The sequence below is a fragment of the Vigna unguiculata genome, chromosome 3 (assembly GCF_004118075.2).
Source record: "Vigna unguiculata cultivar IT97K-499-35 chromosome 3, ASM411807v1, whole genome shotgun sequence".
In the NCBI taxonomy this organism is placed as follows: Eukaryota; Viridiplantae; Streptophyta; class Magnoliopsida; order Fabales; family Fabaceae; genus Vigna; species Vigna unguiculata.
Genome location: NC_040281.1, coordinates 34,643,615 through 34,667,160, shown reverse-complemented (window position 1 = coordinate 34,667,160; position 23,546 = coordinate 34,643,615). Strand labels below are relative to the sequence as shown.

General features: G+C 33.5%; 1 protein-coding gene across 1 annotated transcript; it reads right to left on the bottom strand.

Annotated features, from left to right (window-relative positions):
- Positions 1-7,590: 7,590 nt before the first annotated feature.
- LOC114178379 (PH, RCC1 and FYVE domains-containing protein 1-like) lies at positions 7,591-21,711 on the bottom strand. Its single transcript, XM_028064244.1, has 9 exons — positions 20,990-21,711; positions 20,417-20,503; positions 19,539-19,628; positions 19,211-19,291; positions 18,841-19,011; positions 16,726-18,750; positions 15,842-15,988; positions 10,036-10,328; positions 7,591-8,270 (listed from the first exon to the last, which is right to left on the bottom strand). The coding sequence occupies exons 1-9, from the start codon at positions 21,035-21,037 to the stop codon at positions 8,180-8,182; spliced, it is 3,033 nt and encodes a 1,010-aa protein (XP_027920045.1). The 5' UTR covers positions 21,038-21,711; the 3' UTR covers positions 7,591-8,179.
- Between the last annotated feature and the right edge of the window lie 1,835 nt (positions 21,712-23,546).

Sequence of the window (23,546 nt, the reverse complement as noted above, 5' to 3'; positions counted from 1 at the left end):
CCCTACCCGCCCCGTTAGACATCCCTAGTTATGTTAACCAAATTTCTAGCACCATTATTTCATAAAGAAAAAAAAAATATTTGATATCATTTGACAATTTTTATAGTCTTAAAAAAACTTAATTTTTGTATTTTTTTTTTGGGAAAAACAAAGAGAATAAAGAATAATAGAAGGTAGTGTCATATATGGATGTAAAAGAAAATTTGGTATCAAATTACCATGGTAAAAAAAAATTAAAATTTATATCAAGAAAATCCTTAAATAATGATTAATTTTAGTTACAAAAGATAATTAGTTAGTATAATGATCAATTTGAACACCAATCTATAAACTAAAAATTACTGACAACTAAAATAAATTAAAAAATTATAATAAAAAATTATAATTGGTCTCCAACTTAGTAACTAAAATAGTCTTTATTACGAATTGATTTCTAAATTAGTTACTAACATTAATTATTAAAATTTTCGTTATCGAAATTGATTTCTAAATTAATCTCTAATTAGTCATTTGAAAACCGGTTTAGAGATCAATTTCTCTGATAGTCAAAATCTTGATAATTAATATTAATAACTAATTTAGAAATCAATTCATAATATAAATTAGTTTAGTTACCAATTTAGAGACCAATTATTAATAATAAAAACTATTTTATTTATCAATAATTTTTAGTTTATAAGGTAGTATCTAGATGAGTTTAGTTACCAAGATCGATTATTATTTAAAGATTTTTTTTAGTGTATATCCAACTTTTCTTTTTGTTATTTTTGTAATAAATTTCTATATAAATATATTTATGAAAATGTATGCTATTTTTGTTTTTTTCAAAAGGACATAGTTCACCTAACTTTATTTACTTATGGTTTTAAAAATAACAATAAAGTCATGTCTATACTTTACTCTCGGAAGCCCTCATTTTTTTCATGGCCGATGGGAAATTCTACATGGATCACTCATAAAATTCTGTGGACCAAAATGGTTGATGGTACAATATATATAACCAAGACATGTGTTTTATTTTTCTTGCAAAGGACATTGGAAGAATAGGCAATAGCATACAGCACATGATATATGAAATTGAAAAAAAAAACTTTAAATTGTACAATAACGTAATATTATGCCTTTTTTTTATAAATACGTTATTTGATTCTCAAATTAAAGTGTTAAATGCTATTAATTTAGTCACTTAACGTAATACGTTTTCTTAAAAAAGGTCTTTGCGTTGTTTTAGTCTCTAAACCTGATTGTTTATAACTACTTACTATTGATATTTTACTTGTAAACAAGTGAATATTACCACTTTAGATTAATACACCTTCAATTCAAAAAAGTTGGAGGGTTAATTAAGATTTGGATCAAATCCTGCTAAATCCAAACTATAGCAATAAAAGGAGCTGAGAATTTCAGTTTAATCGGATCTAACTTTACTCAAACCAATTAAATTAGGTATCGGATTTATGAATTACAAATACAATGTATTCAAATCAAATTGATGATACATTTTTCTTCTTATTAATTATTATACATAAATTATATATTTAATTTATATATATACATAATTTTTTTCCTCATTCCTGTGCAATTGAGTAGTGTGGCGGACAAACAAAAATGGGGAAAAACATGTTAGGCATAGGTTTTATTTAATTTTATGCTTTGTGTGCTTTAAAGAAAACATAATAGAGTGTAAGATTGAATATATTTTGGTTCTCCAAACAACATCAAATTAACGTGAATAAATAACTGTCGTGTCCTCGTTGCTTTCTGTCTGCCCATGTGCCCAACTTTACAGAATCATTTTTTTTAATCAATAACCATTTTAAAAGCGAATTCTACATTTAAGTCGATAATCATAACATTTAGAAGCCACTATACCTGCAAAAATAACGATAAATTTAAAATCTAAAAGTGAATAGAAAATTTCCGAACTTGGGACTTAAATAAGACTTTTCTGGAATAAAAATTATAAAAGTAATATGTTAAATATGTTTTTTTTCCTAAAATTTAAGTGAAATTCAGAATTGGTTCATCTTCAAAATTTTTGATTAATTTAGTCATTTATTTCTAAAAATACATAAAAGTTCTTTTAACCAAATTTTATTAAATTTATCTCACGTTTCAAACACATCTCATGATAGTATTTGAATTGTTTACACTATTTGACATATTTTCGCTTTAATGTTAACTCAAATATTATCACAAAAATACGTTTAAAATATCAAATAAACTTAACAAAATTTGCTAAAAATGATTAAATTCATGTATTTTTAAAAATAAAAGACTAAATTGATATAAAGTTTCGAAGAGGGACAAAGACATATTTAACTCAAATATAAATTAAGATTTGACATAATATAGATAGATTAAATTAACTTAGTTATTGTTTCTTGGGTGAAGGAAATTGTGTCTTACGCGTAGGCCACATAACATAACACGGTGAATGGTGCAGATAATGAGAGTACAATTATAAGTGGACCTTTATGTAGTGTTGCAATTTCAGCCATTGTTATTGGTCCCCCTACACTAACTCAACTACCTTCTCTACATTCTACCATGATTAGTTAATGACTCAAGCCTACGTTCCACGTCTATCCCTTTAATTTTAATTAATGATATGCATAATCATAACATGTAATTAGAAACAAAAGTTTAAGGTAAAGGGAATTTCATTAATTGGTTGAACAAATTAGGTCAAGCTTTGTGATTGTCTCTTAAACTCATGGAGGCCGTTTCCTGTATGATTCTTTTTCTCGGAGTTAACTTTAGAATATATATATATATTAAACTTTTAAACTATTTTATTTTCATTTACTTTGTTTTTTTATATATGTACTTTCGATGTTTAGAAAGAAATTAAAATCTTATTATCTTTATTAAACTTAGAAACTAAATTTTTTATTAGACATTCTACATCGAATATAGAGATAAGATGATTTTATAGTATATAATTTGGTGTAAGTCTTATCTTACAATCAATTTTGTGGATTTGGGTTAAACTTAAACTTCATTTCTTAACATGATATCAAAGTCATCGGTTAAAGCCTATCCTAGTGAGATTCTTTATTTGTTCGGCTTACTGTGTTAGTCGCTATCAAAATATTTATTGTTTGTTGGACTTATCATATCCGCTACTGCTAGAGACATTTTGTGTTGCAGAAGCCTCATCAAATAAAATTAAGTTTTCTTCTTTACTAATGTAGTATAAAAGTAAATCAAAGTCGGTCCAAAAAATATTGTCACGTGAGTTCATTATTGAAATTTGACATTTTTAAAAGCATAAAATATATACAATAAAACCGAAATCAAAGCAATTACAGTATGATAAACTAATGAAACTACTCATTAAGAATGCAGGATAATTAAAATGAGAATAAATCAGAAATTATGTAGACCATAAGATTGACCGATGCAAGGCTAATAAAGAGAGATGAAGGATAGCAATTACCACAAAATAGTTGGCCTAGATAGTGTTCAATATATTATAATATTAATTGATAAAATTTGATTCACAATTTCATATTAATTGTTAAATTACTAATTATTACTAATTATTATTGAATAATTCCAAATACAATTATATTGTGTTAAAACAGTTATAAACTCATACTCAAATATTAAAAAAATTAAATAAAAAAAATAGGTTTATTAAAAGAATCTCGTGTATGGCATTTTGATTTAGTTTATTAACATGCATGTTGCGTCAACGGATGGACCCGAAACCAAGTTTCTATACACCTCATTTTTCGGGTTGTATTGTTCATAATACTTTATGGTTAATATTATGGTGGAAATATGTTGTTAGGGTGTTTATTCTTTCTAAGATGTTCTTTGGTCGGATTTATTCAATATTCTTTTAAGAAAAAGGAACATTATTTTTCATAAACATTCAATAAGAATAATTTTGCGAAAATTATATATTTCAACATAAACAATATATTATCTAATATATATATATATATATATATATATATATATATATATATATATATATATATATATATAAAAGGTTACTTAATAGACTATAAATATTTTAATAATTTAAACGGAGACGGAGATATGACAAGGATAAATATTATGACGGGTATAGAGAAGATGATGTATATCCTCATCACATCCTCATACCCAATTGAAAAAGTTTGGTATTCCTCATAATACTTATATCCATACTTATTAATGTAGGGATTTCTTGTCAAAACAAAGACGAATTTGGACAATATCTACGAAAATAGATTTATTTGTCATCCATAGATAGCATGGATAGAGAATGTAAGGCCTACCCTAATCAGTTGGGCCTAAAGGCTGGCCCGTAGGGTGCCAAGGCCCCTAAAGCAGTCAATGTCCTTCATTCTGCACTCACTTGCCAATATCAGTGCTCTCACTCTTACCTTTCCTCTTCACAGAAACTCTGCTAGGGCTCAGTACTACCATGTTCAAGCTAGTTCGAACTCATTCCTTCTTCACGTAAGTTATCCCTCGTCTCCTACTTCCATTTTTTCTAGCATTGTTGTCTTGGTTCCAACAAGGGTCCCTCTTGGTAACCTTGTTTTCCTTTATTCTACCATTTTTTTTCTAGCTTAGTAAGTTGTTCCAGAGTTGTAGTGCTCACTGTTTGGGTATATGAGTCTTTTGGCTAGCTCTTTCCAAGTAAGGGAAGCTAGGATTTTTTTATGCTTTTATAAATAATGTGCCTATTTTGGTTCTGTTGGGTGCTCTTGATGATTTGATGTGCTTTTGATGGAGTGAAAATAATTTGTGTACTGTTTATGGATGGATTTTTGGCTTTGCATGCGTGAGAGCAAGTGAGATCTGCTAGGCTCGCCTAAGCGAGCTGTTTCTCGCCCAAACGGGAAGCTCTCGCCTAAGCGAGCATTGCAGTAACTTGCCCCCTTTAGTTTTGAGTGCTCGCTTGAGCGAAGGCCTCTCGCTTGAGTAGATGGGCTAGCTTGAACGAGAACTCGAAGTACTCTGTTTTCAATCTCGCTTAAGCAAAAGCTTTTCGCTTGAGCGAGAGATCTCTGTCGCCTGAGCGAGAGCTCCTTAGCTTGAGCAGATTGACAACACAATTGTTTAAATGTTTGTATGCTCCCATGATTGATTTGTTCACCCTTTTAAAGCATGAAATATGATGCCAACGTTTTATACAATGTGCTTGTGTTTTCTTAAATTTTTGTTGTTTGGGATTTTGTGTTTTTACATGTTGAAACCAGTGAAAATCTGTCAGTTTAGCTTAAGCGAGATCAGTCTAGCTTAAGCGAGAATTTTTAGCTTAAGCAAGATTAGTCTAGCTTAAGCGAGAATTTCTAGCTTAAGCGAGACCAGTCTAGCTTAAGCGAGATCAGTCTTGCTTAAGCGAGAATTGCTACAAAATTTTAATTCCTTACTTTAACTTGAACTTGTGGATTGATTCAATTACTTTTAAAAGCATGAATTAGGCGAATGGGTATGAGTAGAATGGTTTATGGTCTGTGATTGATAAGTTTAACATGACCTTGGCATGTGACTTGTATGAGATGGTTGGTAATCAAAGTGACATGGTGTCGATATGAATTACACTTCTATATTCATGGATTGGGAAGGATGATTTGGAATGGATTCAACATGGAACATGTATGAGGATGGATTATAAAGGTTGGCATGAGATTTATAAGCATGATAAATATTACATGATTGTTTGAATATGATTGGTATGTTGTCAGTACGTAATTCCGTGAGCCTCTAGGTGAGACCTCATGGTGGTGCTTCAGTGGTCGGGACGTAATTCCATGACTCTTGTTAGTGGGAGTTCATGGTGGTGCTCCATCTATATAATTTGTTAAGGATTCAAGGTAAGGTTGCATCCTGACACTCTAAAAAGTCAGTTAGTCTCACTTAGAGCAGACTGACTCTTGTGGTGAGAGAAGGCCTGAAACTCATTAAGGGCTAACCTTGTGTGGGGGATTGAGACATTGTAACACTTGTAACACTTAGCTCGAGGTGAGCAAGAAATCCACCATAAGTGCAAGCATTTGCTGAATCCGACTAGATTATATGTATCCGGATGAGTCGAGTCTGAGTGTATTGTTTGAAGGGTCATAACATGTTTGGATGATATATATACTGATTGGAATGTGAAATAGCATGTAACTGTATGATAAACTGTTTTACACTCTAGCTTACCCTTTTGCTTGTTTGATTGCTTGTGTGTGGTTCTTCTCCTTTTGCAATATCAATTTATTGATGTGAGCAGATGCGAGGAACACCCGGAGTCAACAGGGAGGTGATGATTTTGCTGCGTAGCCCATCTGGGCTGGATTCTACTGTCGAGTTCTTGTAAGGAGAAGTGGTTATACTCCCAGATTTGTTTCTTCTACCCTATCTGTGTGGCATTTCATTTAAATTAAGGATATTATTTAAATGGGGTGTTACATAGAAGAGTTAGAGAAATTAATAAAAAAAATATATGAAAAAAAGTTTAAATTTCTTCTTACTTTTAAAAAAAAGTTATGAATTTTCAAAATTCTTTAATAAATTTATAGAAATTTTTTAAACAATTTTCTGCCCAAATGATGTATTCCTTTTACAGAAACGTATTTTTAATTCTCAACATATTTTTATTTATTTTTTAAGTTTCATACTATTTTAGAATTCTACTCCAAATAAAAATTTTATAGATGTTAAATTTCCTCTTTGAATAATTTTTTATTTCTAACAAATTAAAATGAAGTTATGCATAAATCATTTTACAAAAATTCATCCTTATAAATTTCTTTAATAATCGGCTTCAGCATAAAATAAAATTCATTTACGAAAAAATAAATTTATTCTTATTCTTATTATTTTCCTTTTAAATGTACTTACATTTAAGTTTATTCAAACATGCCAATATTTGTAACTATCCTCTAAACCAGTTACTTCCCACAAACCACTCTTGTAGTCTGTTAATGTCATCTAACTGTGATATGAGAATATTCCCACTTTCACATACCTACACAAATCCTAATAAAGCATGTACTTAAGGTTTTAAGATAAAAATAAGACGTTACTCCAAGGACAACTACTTTATTATATAAACGAAAAGACAACTACTTTGACTCTTTTTTATCTGTAATTTGCATAAAAAAAATATATAGCACCACCTAATAAAATGAATGGACCTTGATGGGAGAAAAAGATTCAAATTAGTAATGTCACAAAACTTAAAGGAAGTAAAATTTTCAACCTGTTACCTACCACAGTCCAACCCAAAAAGGATTGACCCACAGCAAGCTTTGATTTCAGTAAAGTAACTATTTTCCTTATATATTGAGTGTATCTCTACTTAGGTCATTAATATTAAAGTTCTAAGAAGGAATGAAACTTGAGGAAGAAAAATGCTGTATTTGAGCGCAGGTTCTTGGATAGTACTTTTGCTACTTACTCCCATGAAGATGCACTTGAGAGCAGTAATTCCTATTTTTCCCACATTTGCCAATGACAACCTCTGCAAGATTTTAGGAGTGGTGATAATCACAAATTGGCGTTGCTAATGATGTCTATCCAAGAACCAATGATGATCTAAATTTAACGAAAAAAATGGTGAGAGCGAATGCGAAGGATAAAAAATAAAACCAACAGTTAAAAAATGAACTACCAAATGTACATATCCGTATTTTACTGAGGATTCCTACCCAAATTTAAATACGATCCCCGTCTGTACCTCTGAAGAGGTATTGAATATCAGAATGGTAAAAGGGACCAACAATTAAACGCTCATACAGCCTTGCTATGCTCCAAATGGAGTGAGCATATTGACAAAATGCACAGCAAGAAATCACTAGGTTGGCAAGAGAAGTTGCTATACAATAGGCAAAAAGAAACTGAACAAAACAATCCTCAGCTGCAAGTAAACATACACGCAGTTGTACCAAAAATAAAACAGCTGAATTGCATCACAACTGACAGTGAGTTAATTAAGGAAATTTTTTCCGCTATTTTCCATTTTTTTTTCTTTGGCTGAGGGGAGGGAGGTTGTAGGAGCATTTTTCCGGAAAGTTACAAGTTTCCTCCTGTGGTTTTTTTTCCCATAATTCTGTATTCTACCTGTCAATTTTGGAGAAGATCCTTGTTAATTTTGGAAGAGGGAGAAGGGAAAAGAATTTACTGTTTCCATAGCGTCACAGAATAAGGATAAGTTTTTGCTCCGGGGAAAAGATTCTTGCATATTCTATAGAGCAACTATGTTGTGCCGCTCCAATATTTTGCTTCCATTTTCCGTCCACCACTTCTCAGCTTCTTCTTCTGTGAAATGCTTTCGACTGTAAAAACAACTGAGAATTTCAGTTAAGTGTGCACAAAAACCTCATTGCTGGACAAACAGATAACGAAAATATTCTTAAACATTCACCACATATTCCTAAAATATTTTTAAAAGAAAGCAGTAGATTTCTTTTTCCATTGTTTTTTGTTGCTCCACATACAAATGGCTAGCGAGGGGTTGGAATAAAGATATCTCCTTCCACTTAGGCCCCCATCACAGTGAGGATCGAGGATATGCCAAACCAAAAATCAGACCACAATTATTTCACGAAATATTGTTCTCTACCCAGTTTTTGTTAAGTAGGTTATAATCATCATTCACTTAAAGAATCAAAGGGTTAAATAAAATAGACAAAGTATAAAAGAAGGTATATGCTGTAAGATTGATACTGTAACACTATCATAGTGAATCAAGTGCCACTATGGAGGGGTTATCCTCTTCAAAATGTATGAATTTCCAATAGTCAATCTTCACCGATGCAAACACAATTACTGGACAGACAGGACTTTTTGCTGTGTAAACAATCAACTAATTTTCAAATAAGGAATTGCTAGAGGTCCAGCCAGTAAATAAATTGACTTTAGACATCGCAAAATAAAAAGATCGTGTTGCAAAATGTAAATATATTGTAGTCAACTATGAACCATTCTGAAATTTCCTGCTAAATAGTTTCATGCCATTCTGAAATCTCTTCATAAATATTTTTGTTATTTCGAAATTTCTTCATAAATAACAAAAGGGTTAAATAAAATGATTTTCCCAGTAGAGAAACTCCAAAAATACTTCTACCTTTGTATCCAAACAGGCCCCATGTTATTTTATATATCTTTATAAATGTTTATAAATTTGGAAGATAAGCCCATGTAAAAGGCAACAATATGATTTCTTTCTTGTTAATCATCACCGGAAGCAATAATTAATATCGTCGGGAAACTTGAGCGCATACAAGATGGGTAATCCCTTCCCGACATGGGTTATTCCGTATCCAAAGTGGTATCACCAGAATCGATCCCTGAACCACTGGGTTTAGGAACAAAAGACGCTATCACTTGGGTCAACCAATTTTAGTCTATGATTTATCTTATAAATATATTTAAAGCAACGAAAATCTGCTTTTTCTTTCTTCAAAGAAAAAACTGGCATAATGTATCAGAAGTATTCAATTCATTGTAAAGATATTCACTAAAATGAGAAAGCTTTGACCACTTTATTGTTGTCGGAGGGTATTGATAGACTGAGTTGTGACAGTTCAAGCATCTATGGCAACGATTTTCTAATAGTGCCTCATTTTCAGACAATAGTACAATAGTGCAAGTAGCATGCACTCAGAAAGCATCATGACTACAGAAGCTCTATCAATCCCCCACATCAACCACATCTGATAGTATTTCATGTTTTCATGGAGTAACAAGTTGTAGATGGATGTAGATGCATGGAATGAAGGTCCATTAAATATAATCTATAATAACGAGTCTCAGATTCAATAAGGAAAAGAAAAGATAAAAAGAAATGGTTAAAACAGAATAGATATGGATTACGTGAGGTAGTTGAAAAAGTACTTTGAACAGCTTGATCCCCAACATCCACCACGCTCTTAGTTAAAAGTACTGATAAAAATATTATAGGTGAAAAGAGGAAACCAACAATGACAAAATGGTATTTAACAAAGCAGCGTCACTTCTCATTTAATTGGAGAACATGAGTTCATAAACATTTGTAATAGTTCTATATGAATAGGCTTAACAAATTAGAGCACAGCATACCTGAAGCGAACACGCTTAAGCTCATTACCACCACCTGGCAGGAGAGACAAACGTACGAACACACCTGGTTCATCTTGCACTACCCACTCTGCCTTTCCACTTTGTGTTTTGGCACCATTAGGTAATATCAGATTTGCTACATTGCTGCTGCCTTCATTTTGTAGCATGGCAGTGTTTCTTATATGGCTCACATCCAAGGAATGATCTAGAATATTTTTAGTGGTTTCAGCACAGAGCTCTGTACTGCAGTCAGCATTGTGTCCTTCTGGCAGCCTTTCCACCATTTCCTTTAACTGTAACACAATTTAACATACAGAGTCAGAGATAATTGATCAAGGGCTAAAGCACAAGAATGGTAAACTTCACAGCAATCACTTAATCCAGAATCTCTTGCCCGCCACAAGCTTAAAACAATATATATCACAGATTTAGTGCATGTTTGGTACAGTTTTATTTTAAAGAAATAATAACTATTTTCCTGCTTTCTGATATATACTTTTTCTTTTGAAAAAATAGAGTCCGAGCTAACATGCCATTAGGTTTTTCCACCCAGCATCCACCCATCACAAGTGGTCAATGACGTGCATAAACATGATTAACTTTGTCCAACAAGTAGTTAAAAGTAATGAACATGATTGTATACAGTTATGAATATGTGGTTAATAATATCATAAGTTTATTGAAATGTCTAAAATGGAGATTAGCTTTGACTCACAAATAGTTAATAGTGTCATAGGATTATTGCCTATCACACGAGGTTTTAATTACATGCATATAGTTAACTGAAAGAGATTTGATGTGTGGTTAGTAGTGGCTTGAGATTTTTGAAATGTCGAACAGTTAGTCAACTTTGCATCTCAAGTAGTTAATATTAACCACCTCGATAGTAATCATGTTCAGTTTCTTTTAACCTCTTGTCAGGCAAAATTAGTTTTATTTACGCATATAGCTTACCAAGTGTCAAGATGGGCATAACCCGTGAACTTTTCCCTTAATAATTGATTGTGGAAAAGCTCATGCAAACAAATAGTTTATCACAATTTTAACATGTTTCAAAATTATGTTATCTGTACCAAAAAAAAAAAAAATCTTAAATCCATCAACAAGTCACCAGTGTTTTTGCCATTTATTATTGATTTGTCAGCAAAACAACACTTTAACTCTACATTTTTTCCATGGAGTTTGTATTGGATGACAAAAACATGAGATTTTTTTCAATTTGACAGAAAACTCTGAAAATTTGATTACGGTTTTAGAGCTCTATTTCTAACATACTCTTCGTTTACGAAAATTTCTATCTTTGGAAGGCTTCTTTCTTTGTTATCTTCATTCTATCAATCCATATGTATTAAAGATTGAGAAGGGAAATATCATAAACAGAACAGAGAATTACTTTTTCTAAGCTTTTCAATTTGGATTGAAGAAGTAAAAGGCCTTCAAAAGATACCAATTCACTAACTAAGCTATTTAACTAGATTTTGACATCTAAGGAAATGTTAGGTGAGTGGAGAAGGAGCACTTTGGTTCTTATATTTAACAAAGTAAATATTTAAAATTTTGAAAACTAGAGAAGACTAAAACTTATGTCATACTATGAAATTACAAAAAAACATGATTAAGAATAGATGAAGAGAAGACATAAAGATTGTAACAAGTCATTTATCTTTTACAGAAGTTGATGAAAAGTTATAAAAACAATGGAAATAACTTACATTCGGTTAACACATGGTTGAGAGTTGAGAAAATTTTTCCATCTTTTTTATCAGCAAGAAAAAATATATTCAAGAATGGGACAATAATTGGGTATGGGTTTAGGGTTAGGATTTGAAAAAGAATGATGTTTGCATGGCTTATATCCACACTATACAAGATATGAATGATGGGATAACTACTAGTGTGATGAAGCAAGAGTAAGGACTTACCAATAGGGATAGGACTATGTTAGGCATGGAAGTAATTAGAAGGTGAGGAAGAAATTTAAAGATAAAAGTAGTAAAATGGTTAGTTGTTCCAGGGGAAGACGTTTTGGAAAGTCTATATATTCTTTTCTTGTGGGAGGTTGAGGGAGAATTTTAAAAGATGATGTTTGTGACAGGGAGAATCCTATGAGAAAGAAATGCAGTTTTCTGTTGGAAGCTTTGGCTTTTACAGTGTAAAGTGAATAATACAGTGCAAGACTTTGTCTTTTACTGCTTTTCTGTCTTGTTTTTTCATCACAGTTTCTAGGTTCCTAACAATTTGGTCTGACCTGACGGATCCGAAGAAAAGGGAAATTTAAGAAACTAGAGTGAGTTCTTTGGGAAAGTTTGGCCGGTGAGTAAGGAAGAGTTACTACAGAGATGAAGACAAAATTGTCTATTAGCAAAGATATCCTGTGTGACATAAAGAAGATTAAGGATATAAAGAGTCCAACCAAACACATGTTGTGGTCCTTTTCCACCGCCCTCACACACCCCTTTTTGCTGAACAAACACAAGCACAAATTTACCTGTGCCAAAAAAATTTTGACAGTCTAGCACCTAGATCACCTAGCCCACACAACCTAGCCCCAACTTCCATCCCCATATCCTAGTTTGTCTGGATATACTTTCTCTATAAATTGGGGATTCCAATACCATTCTTACATCATCTAATCTCGTCAACTGTATGCTCTCCACCTTTTAGTTTAAACAAGTTCCTCATTTAGTCACGACTTCATCAATTTCCTTTTCATGTCGTTGGGTCCACTTGCTTTGATCAAAACTTAACTTTCAACCTAAACAAACTCTCAACATTATCCAATGTCTTTCTTGGTTAACATTGATTCTAAAAGGATTATCATTGCTTCACTCCTATTTTGCAATAATATTGTACTCCTGCCACAAATTACACTATCCACACAAGTACACATTCTCTTGTTCTTCTTCCATCTATTTGTCAGGTTGACTTTGCGGTCCACTAGGATGCTCCTCCAATCAAGCCACTAGAGGTCCATCCCCTTCAAGCATATCACCGTTTCCCAAGTTACACACCAGCCATTGATACAAGCCATTGAGATATCGTAGAGGCCATGCCAAACTATTCCCTAGCACTAGCTCATTTACTACATTTGGACCTGCTCCATGACCTCCACTAGCTCATCCCATTGCAAATAGATATTCATTCTAGTCATAATCATTCTCCTCACTACGTTTAGAGTTGTCAAAATAGGTTGCAACCCACGAGCCAACCCAGCTCACCACGGGTTCGGACTGGGTTGGGTAGAAATTTTTTTACAAATTTCAATACGGATTGATTTTTAACCCAGCTCATCTAGAACCCGACTCATCCAGGTTGAACTCGTGGTGAGCCGAGTTGGTGAGCCAACCCGCAGATAAAAGGGTCACACAAGTGTTTTTTATTAAGTTAGACTTTACATTTGAGTTATGTTAGGTTGTGTTTTTTTTAGCCAACACAAATAATTTGTATTTTTTTTATTTTGGTTTGTATTTGGATTATATTAAAGTTTATTTAGATTTTAATTAGAATTACAATTTAGTTTTGACTGAAAAAAAATAAAAAAATTATATTTTTTTTAATTAAGTCAACCCGTTTAACCCACCAATCCGTGGTGGGCCGGGCCGTGATGGGTCGAGCCGGGTCGGGCCAGATTACTTGTTTTGACAGCTCTAACTACATTACACTAAGTTATCATTGTCTTTCCCCCTTTGCACTATACATGTCTCTATTATGTTTCTTTTGCATCTATTCCTAACTCTCTAGGTGATGTCTTATCTCACCCCAAGTGGTGGATCAACAAGCAATGATTGCTGAAATGTGTACACTCTAAACAATGGTAAATGGAAACTTATCTCACTTCCACCTTGCAAGTCCATAGTTGGGTGCCAATGGCTTTATTACGCTTTTAAAGTAGGTCCTCAAAGAAAAATTGACAGCAGCAAGGCCCACCTAGTTGCCAACAGTTACATAGCGGTATTTCGGAAACACTACAACACTTTCCCTATGCCTAAAAGGGCGTCACTTAGACACCTATTTTGCATGGCTACTATTCTCCGTCAGCCATTGTTTCAATTTAATATTAAAAAATGCCACAATGGAAATTGTGAAGAGGTTTATATGGAGTAACCACCTGTATTTGTTGCTTAAGGGGATTCCTCTCCCATGGTAGGTTGGCTAAGCAAATCATTTAATAAGCTTAAATAGTCATAATGTGTCTGATTTGACCCATTTCGTATGAATGTGAAGTAGTTTTGTACGATTTGCAATGTTCTATTGCCACTCACCTATGACATGCATCTTGTTGAAAGTCCCACATCGACTAGAGATAAGGCAATTTCATAGTATATAAGTGAGGTGCAAACCTCACCTTACAAGCCGGTTTTGTGGGGTTGAGTTAGACTTAAACTCCACTTCTAACATAGTATTAGAACCAAGTTAGACCCTATCCTAGCGAACTTTCTTGGATATTCTGTTCCACCCAATATCAGGCCACTAACAGACCACCCACTAATTTCTTGTCCCACGCATGAGATGAATATTTCTCGGCGTGAGGGGATGTGTTGGAAGTCTCATATCGACTAGAGATAAGGTCAATTCACAATATATAAGTGGGTGCAATCCTCACCTTACAAGCCGATTTTGTGGGGTTGAGTTTGGCTTAAAATCCACTTCTAACATAGTATCAGAGCCAAGTTAGAGCCTATCCTACCGAGCTTTCTTATACAATCTGTTCCACCCATTTCTAAACCCACTTCTAACATATCTACTTCATTATGTAGGTGGATGATACTGTCATCATAGACACTGATCAACTTGGCATGTTCACCTTAAGCATCACCTCTCCTGCCAACTCCAGACTAAAGACCTTGGTAGACTTCACTAATTCTGAGGTACTGAGGTTGCTAAATCTAAGGATAGCTTGATTATCTCCCGAAAGAGATATGCTTTGAATATCCTGAAAGAAATTGCCATTTTGAGTACCAAATCAATTGACATTCGTATGGACAATAGTATCAAATTGCTAGTCAATCAAGAAGAGTCTTCATCAAATCCTGATGATATGAATGGTGAGTTGAAATGTTGAACTACCTTAATAGTTACTCATCCAAATATTGTATTTCCAACCAATGTAGTAAGTCAACTATTGAATCCGCCTTGTCAAGACCATTAGAATGTTGTTATTTGTATATTGAAGTATATTAAAAAATTTCCGGACAACATTTATGAAGACAAACATGCTTGGATTGTTGATTATTCATATGTTGACTAGAATGGCACATCCAATGATAGACAATCCACCATGAGGTCCTACGTGCTAATTGGAGGAAATATAATATCCTGAAAAAAAAAAAAAAACAAAATGTTGTAGCAAAATTTAATGTCGAAGCAGAATACCAAGTTATGAGCTTAGTGACTTGCGAACTCAAAACACTAAAGCAACTCCTGAAAAAGCTTAAATTCGAACACTCTACACAAATGAAATGATAACGACTTGTGATAACCAGACAGTTGTATCTGATCCGTTTTTCCACGAGAAGACAACATATCAATGTAGCCAATATCCTCACCAAGTCTTTGAGGGATCCAACAATTGACTATATTTGGTACAAGCTAGGCGTATATGATTTATTTGCTCCGCTAAAGTTGGTTATTTCACCAAAAGGCCTATATTTGTTTATTCCTTGTTTGTAAGATCCCCCACCAAAGCTTTAGTTATGTATCTTCCCTTGCAAGAACAGTTTACATAATACATAAAAGACCCAACAAACTACAATCATGCTTAGTAATGTAGAAGAGGAGAAAGAACCCTACAGATAGAGTACCCAACCTGTGCAGTCAATGATTTTATGACCTCTTTTGCTGATTTACACTTTCCAGCTTCATCTGCAGCTACTGTAGTCACTTCCTTCAATTGCTTTGATGTTCTCTCAAGTTCAGCCTCTAAACTTTTCGATTTTCGAGTAAGATCTTCAACCTAACAAGTATATATGATCATTTCCAGGCTGAGTATACTTCAAACATTTTCAACAATTATAAATCACAAACAAATAGTATCAGAAAGTTAAAAACTATAATTATTTTAAATTCAAGTTCATATAATTATGTAATTATTTTAATTCAAGATAAAAACAAATATACATATAATTATTTGGTTCAATTATCATATGTGAATGTGAATACACAGACCTGAGCAGCGAATACAAACTAGTAATGAAAATGCACTGTAAACAGTTGATGCAAATGGTGCCATATACAGATACAGATTCTTTTACATTAGAAAGTTAAAATGGCACAGTATATGCAGAACCTTTTCATCTTAGAAATTCTTTTATTATATTTACATTTTGTATTCTATCTTTAACCAAGAAGAATAACACCGTGGGATTCATGTAATCAACTTCACGTAGTGGAATAAGGCTTTGTTGTTGTTGTTTTAAGTTGGACCCCTTATCTGCCAAACTTTGTAACTACCCTGCTTTTGTTTTAAGCAAAAATTCGTCCATCTAAAAGAATCTTATAACAAATCAAATGTAATGAGATATGCAAGCTTTAAGAAGTTAATCAGCAATTTCATAAAAAATAATCTTCTTTCAAAGCGTCAGAGTCCTAAACAGATAAATATTACTTATGTGAGATACATATATATGACAGGAAAACGTTCTCTAGAAGGATAGATACACACATGACTCAGATATATATGATTAGGCTTACCTGAGTCCTTAAACTTATAACTTCTTGACTTAAAATATCATTTCTTTGCTTTAAATCATCATTGATATCTTCATACGATTCTCTTGGACTTGACTTTGATGAAGCTGGAGATGTTGATTGACAAGATATTCTTGCAGCAGGCTCAGAAAATGAAAAGTGTTTCTTAGAATCCACAAAAACAGAATTTGATGATTTTGAAGAAGCAAAACCCCTCGTCTCTAATTTTCCATTTGAAGCCGGGGAACGATGGATATCTTGTGAATCTGGAAGCTTCGATTGACCACTTACTGTTTGAAGAATAGAACCAAAAGATGAAAGCCTCAATAGTGTTCCCTGTATTTTAGTGATTTTGTTATCTTGCAAACTTACACTTCTCAAACTAGGGCTTTGCACCAAGGGTACTGACTCAGCAGATTTTTTAAGTTTGAGATAACAGTCCTCACAAACTCGATACGGCTTACTAGTATTGGGAGCAAGGGAAGCTTTTAAAGATTTCTTGCTGGTGCAAGATTTGCAAAACACAAGTCCACAGTTGTAACAATTATGACGTTTTCTTCTGAAATTAAATGAATTACGACATCCAAAACATGTAGAATGATCAACACTTGGGATCCATTTATGAAGACATACAGCAACGGTAAAATTTGAACCACAAAAAACACTTTTCACTTGTTTATCTTTTAAAAACTCAACAAGTGTGGGTTTATTTCTGTGATCATTGTCTCCGTGACCTAATTGCCCATTCAAACCCTTTCCCCATGTGTAAACCTCTGCCTTGGAGGTCAGGACTGCAACATGATATGAACCACAGGCAATATCTTCTACAAAACTGTCAGCAATTTTAACACACGTAGGGACTTTTCCATCGGATGCAGGACAGCCAAGTTGCCCATAAGCAGTGCTTCCTACTGTATATACACGTCCTGATGTTGTCAAAGCAATTGTAAGACTGTGGCCACAAGCCACCTTGCTAATGTTTTCAGCACTCAATGCAATTACACACTCAGGAAATAGTCTAGGTTTCTTATCACCATGTCCAAGTTGGCCTTTATCTCCATCACCCCACGTGAAAAGTCTTTTACAAGATGAGCTTGTAGAAGATTCGGTTATCACCTCAACAACTGCAGCAGTGTGCCAAACACCACAAGCAACCGTGGTTGTTCTAAACCCTCTCAAAGTTTTCACTTCCTGAGGAATAGTTGCACTACTATGATTTCCGTGTCCTAAGGCACCAAAAGTTCCATCGCCAAATGTGAACAATTGCCCAGCTGATGTAACAATAGCTGTATGCCAAGGTCCACAGGACACATAAGATACACGTAAACCCTCCAAACTACCACTTACTTTCTTAGGAATCCAGTAAGTGGCTTCAATTCCATGTCCAAGCATGCCAGAGTTGTGAGCACCATCACCCCATGTATAAAGATCCCCAGAATAAGTAACAGCACATGTATGATATTCTCCGCATGCTACTAACTCAATATTCAAGCCACCAAGAGCTTCAACAAGTTTAGGGTGATGAACATCCATTTCTACACCATGTCCAAGCCTACCTCCTGACTCCTCTCCCCAACTAAATATCTCTCCCTGCTTGGTAACCAGAACAGCATGTCTGTAGCCACAACTAATACTTTGAACATCTAGAACTAATTTTGATTCCAATGCCTTGGGGAGGAAAGCATCCATCTGGGAACTAGACAAGGCTCCAACTCTATGTACACCACCAAGAATTCCATTGCCAATACCTTCTCCCCAAATAAAAACATCACTTAGGGAATCAAAATCTTCATGATAAGAACCCTGGCTGGAGGAACTTACAGCACTAGACAAACTAACTCGAAATGCCTCAGATGAAGAATTTCGATTGCTTGAGTTATCTGCAGAACCAGAGGATAAGGAGGAATTTGCAACAGATTCAGCTTGACTGGAACCCTTGCTAGCTGCATTGAACGAAATTATTTCGGAGAAAGCCTTAACCCATCTATTTTTCACATCAAAAGCAGCTCCACCACCTTCTCCAGGGTCCTGTTGTATAAAATTGTAGAGTGAAAAATATAGCAAATTGTAAATGTCTATCTGAACTGTATGAAACAAAAAGATGAAAGCCATTGTTACAGAAGATGGTGTATTTGAAGGAGTGGATTTTCGTGTGCTAGATTTTGGACTATCAGAACACTGACTGTCATCAGTTCTCGACTCAAATCTCCACTTGCGACTGTTCCCTCGAGTAACTAATGCCTTAAGACCAATAAACCAGATTTCAGCTTCTTCTTTGTCCTTGCATATCTGTACATAGATTAGCAGTGGATCAAATATTGAAGCTCATAAGCTATAAATTCCCCATTTTACTCAACTCACTAACTCAATATCAGACTAGCTCACAACCAGGTCAGTTAGAGGAAAAAGATGACGAGACAATCTTCATTACAGGCCCAGTAGGTTTAATTTTCATAATAATTAACAATTAAGCAGAAAGAAAGCATACCAAATCCAAGGATCTGTCGTTGTATATAAGAGAAAATGATTGATATTCCTTCTCAGGTCGTGGATACCGCTGAAATGTTGCCTGGATGATAACACCAAATCAAAAAGAAAATGAGCATGGTACAGTAATCCAATAGAAAAAAAATAAAGAACTAAGGATCAGTAAAACATGTATTTTTCCAACTATTCCTACAAAGAATAAAGCCCAAAAGCCATTTCAGAATGATTTATTGAACTCAGGTGAAGGCTTATCAAGGAAATAATTGAAATTTCAAAAAAGGCACCCAGTATTAACCAGAGAAAATAGTATAGGCCTTTTACAAACTTACAGTTCGCTGCCCTGGAATGATCCTTGAAACTGTACCGAGCTTAAGCTGTTTCTCTTCCTTGCCAGAGTACCATAACAGTAGAGACTCGTCCTAAAAGAAAAACCAATAGCACTGAACAAGGCAGAACAGAAGATACATGCCGGTTTTTCTTGTCCTTAATTTTAAATTTATTTGAAAAACACAATACTTCAGATATATAGAGTTGATATGTGGATGGGAAAAATCAGAAACAAGTATATAAGCACTTTTTAAATTCCTAGCAAAAGCTTAATACTTGAAAAATAATATACAAAATTCCTATTTTATAACATTGAAAATAAAAGGCATTTGACCTTTCTTCGACTCAGGCATAATTTGCTGTTATAATAAGCTGTTTGGCATCTAGATTATTCAAACACGATTAAAATATTCCTAAACTAAAGTTCACTACTGAATTTTATGCATATTTAACTACTGGTTTTAGTTTAATATAAGCTTTTTGTGGTCATCATGTATATGATAGCAACCTATTTGTTTCTGTGTTACCACTTTCCATCAGCAAAACTGTTACTGTCAGCAATATCTTCAGAAAATTGTTCTGTATAAAGTGCATAAAATTCTAAATAAAAAAAGGAGATACTTTTATGTCCTTTGATGGGTTATTACAACTCTTTTAACCAACAGTAAGGAGGTAGTTTTTTGTGGTCATCATGTATATAATAGCAACCTATTTGTTGCTGCGTTACCACTTTCCATCAGCAAAACTGTTACTGTCACCAATATCATCAGAAAATTGTTCTGTATAAAGTGTATAAATTTTAAATAAAAAAGGAGGTAGTCTTATGTCCTTTAATGGGTTATTACAACTCTTTTAACAAACAATAATAATAGCAACTTACATTGGAAAGCCTAAATGGGCAGAACTTTGGCTTCCCTCTTCGCCCGTACTTTAGAAGATACGAGCCTTTCTTAAGAAATGTAATTGCCTAAAAAGGGGGAAAAAAGGTTAAATATCATTAAAAGAAGATTATCCATGATTTCAAAACTAAAAAGCACAAGGCAAAACATCTGCTTCCAGCTTTAACGTCCAGTTATGTCAGCAACCGTTGTAAATTAGGACAAAACATAGATACATACTCACATGTGTTGATTATGTTGTTCTTCAATTAGAATTAAAGTTTCACCTCTCAGTAATCAGCATAATAAAGATTAGTATTACCAAAATAAAACTTCAATTCTGATTGAAAAACAGTACATGCAGCACCTAAGGAACCGTATATAACTCCCATCATATAAATTATTATTTAACCCACTAAAAATCTATTAGCTGAACAAGACCATAACAACGAAGAACTAAAAGGTATCGTGAATGGCACACACAGGCAAGAAAATTTTATTTTCATTTTCTATTTAGCTACACTAATCATTAAAACCCAGAAGAAACAACAGAAAGAAAGCAAAAACTGCTGAACCTGCTCGATATCTCTCTCGCCAAGAGCAGTTTTCTGAGGATCAGCCATTCAAGTTGCAATAAGAGGCGCTTCCCAAGAATGGAACCAACACCCATTTGAACAACGAACCAAAGCAAAGCATATACCATAAAGCAACGTCCAACCCCTCCCCATGAAACCCGATTCAGCGCTTTCAAATTAACCAAGCGAAGCTACTTTCATCTACCCCATAGCTCAACCACACCGCAGAGTTCATAGGACCGCAGAGAAATTCGCCTCCCGTCACCACTTTCAGCTCGAAAGAAAACCCTAGAAAACGCGCTTACCACCGAAACCTCGGAATTCCTCGGATTCCCTCTAACAGAGAGGCCTCGGTGTCGCGAATGCGGAAGGAAACAACGCAACGGGAACCGAAACCAGCAACATTGCGAGGAATCCTCGGACAACGACAAAAACCTAACGTCTGAGGAGAAGTCGGGGTCCTTGGAACCGCGGCGTAGGGAATTGGAAGAAGGAGAGGTTGCGGTGTGGAGGTTGCGGTGGCGAGAGACAATGCCTTGGGTTTTTCTCCTTTCTGAACTCGAATTCACCGAGGTTCGTTTGAAATTTTGGTAACACGCGAAAGGGGTCTCTCTCTTCCGAGAGGAGCTAACTGTTTTTTCTGCCGGTTAATGCCACGTCAGCAACTGAAATCTGGGAGATGGGGATGGCTGGTTTTGTCGTTTTCTGGAACTTTGGGGGACAAATGAGTCCAATTTCGGGATTTGAAACGACATGCCTCGCTGGTGTCGCTCTCTTCGGGGACTTCACTCCCCTGTGCTTCGGACTACGGTAAGACCTCCTAGGGATTTCCCTTGGATCGATCTTATTCGCATCCAATGGAATAAGAGACTGCTTTTTCGAGGGTGCATCGTACACCGTGCTCATTACCACACCCAGTAACTCCAGTTGGATTTCGTGGACGAAAAAAGGAATGTGGGTGTTTAATGTAATGTAATGTAACCATATTCCCTCGAGCTTTTATTACACGAATGGGAAAGATTTTGTTCCATTTGAAATTATAAACATTTTTTTAATCATTGCTTTTATTTGTAGGTTTTGCTTGGTTTTAGTTTTAGACGTAAAATAGAAACGCCAGTAACTAAAATTATTAAATAATATATCGTATTTCAAGCAAACTAATAAATTCCTATCAGTTAAAAGTAATCTTAGTCATAATTTTATTTATTTGTTTCTTATAAATTTAGTTATATTATTTTATCTTCAAAAGTATTTATTTTATGAGTTTTAATTTCTTACAGTAAAATTTTATTCTCTGCTACATGTAAAACACTACGTTTTCCATTTACCGAAAGGAAAAGCTACATTTTTTTCATTTCCTGTTTTAGAAAGGCAATTTAAAATTTTAACATTATGTTTTTAAAGTTCAAAAGACAGGAAGTGTTAACTGTGAAATCTTTATAAAGTAATACAATTTCAAAAAAAATTCCATATGAGCATATTTATCTAAATAGTAATGTTTACGATTTATGAACAAACTTCAGTGAAATATGTTTTCAGAATATAATGGTTCCGGTAAAATTTTACAAATTTAACAAATATTGTATAATTTTATTAAATTTATTGATTTAATTATGTAACATATCAAATGATATATTAAATTGAGTTTATGTTTTAATTGATATAATACTTTTGAAAATATTAATTTTTATAATGAAATTTTGTAAATTTATGACATTTTAAATTACTTAATAATGGTAAAATTGTTTTATAATAAAAATTGGAAATCCAAGTATAATTAAATTAATTATTTAAATTAATATTGCAAAATTGTATTTATTTAAATGTATTTTAAATTTTATTTTTAAAAAATTTTAAATAAATACTAAAAATACCATTTATTAATATGATTAAAAAAATATAAATTCAATGCATTACATGAGCCATCATCTAAGTACCAAATAGGATATATGGCTAATACAGTGAGTTAGTGAGTTAGCGAGTTACTTTTATAAAGTGTAATATAGGACCCTTATCAAGTTCTTAGTATCACTCAAGTCTTAAGTGTAATATCTCATCTTAGCATCATAAAATTAATAAAATAAAATATTTCATGATAATACTTAAAACAATTAATCCAGAATACAAAGTATATTAATACAGTTATTCAAAAAATAGGACTATAAAAATATGGCATTTATACAACTATATTACACCAACAAAAATTCTATACCTAAATCAATTACTCATTGTAGCCAAAGTATCCCAAAACTCTAATAGTTGGTTCCTCCTCCTCTATAGGAGTCTTTGTACTTGTATTTTCATCTATTCACAGATAAAATAATCATTACAAAAGAAATAGACAACTACAACCATGAAAAATAAAAAGAAGATAAGCTAATTTGCAAAAATAACATCATATATATATATATATATATATATATGTAAGGCCCATAAAAAAATTTTACTGTTCATTCTGTCCTAAATTAAAGGGCTGCCCTTGTAAATGGGTCTAAGACCGACCCAACAGATAAAACCCCTAAGTCTGCCCTAAACCTAACACTTCTCCTCATTTCAG

Coding starts and splice junctions, on each gene's coding strand:
- LOC114178379 (XM_028064244.1), bottom strand. CDS start 21,037: ATGGCTGATCCTCAGAAAACTGCTCTTGGCGAGAGAGATATCGAGCAG. Junction 19,629..20,416: donor GCCCATTTAGGCTTTCCAAT/GTAAGTTGCTAT, acceptor TTTTTCTTTTAG/GACGAGTCTCTACTGTTATG. Junction 8,271..10,035: donor CTTAAGCGTGTTCGCTTCAG/GTATGCTGTGCT, acceptor TTGTTTTTACAG/TCGAAAGCATTTCACAGAAG.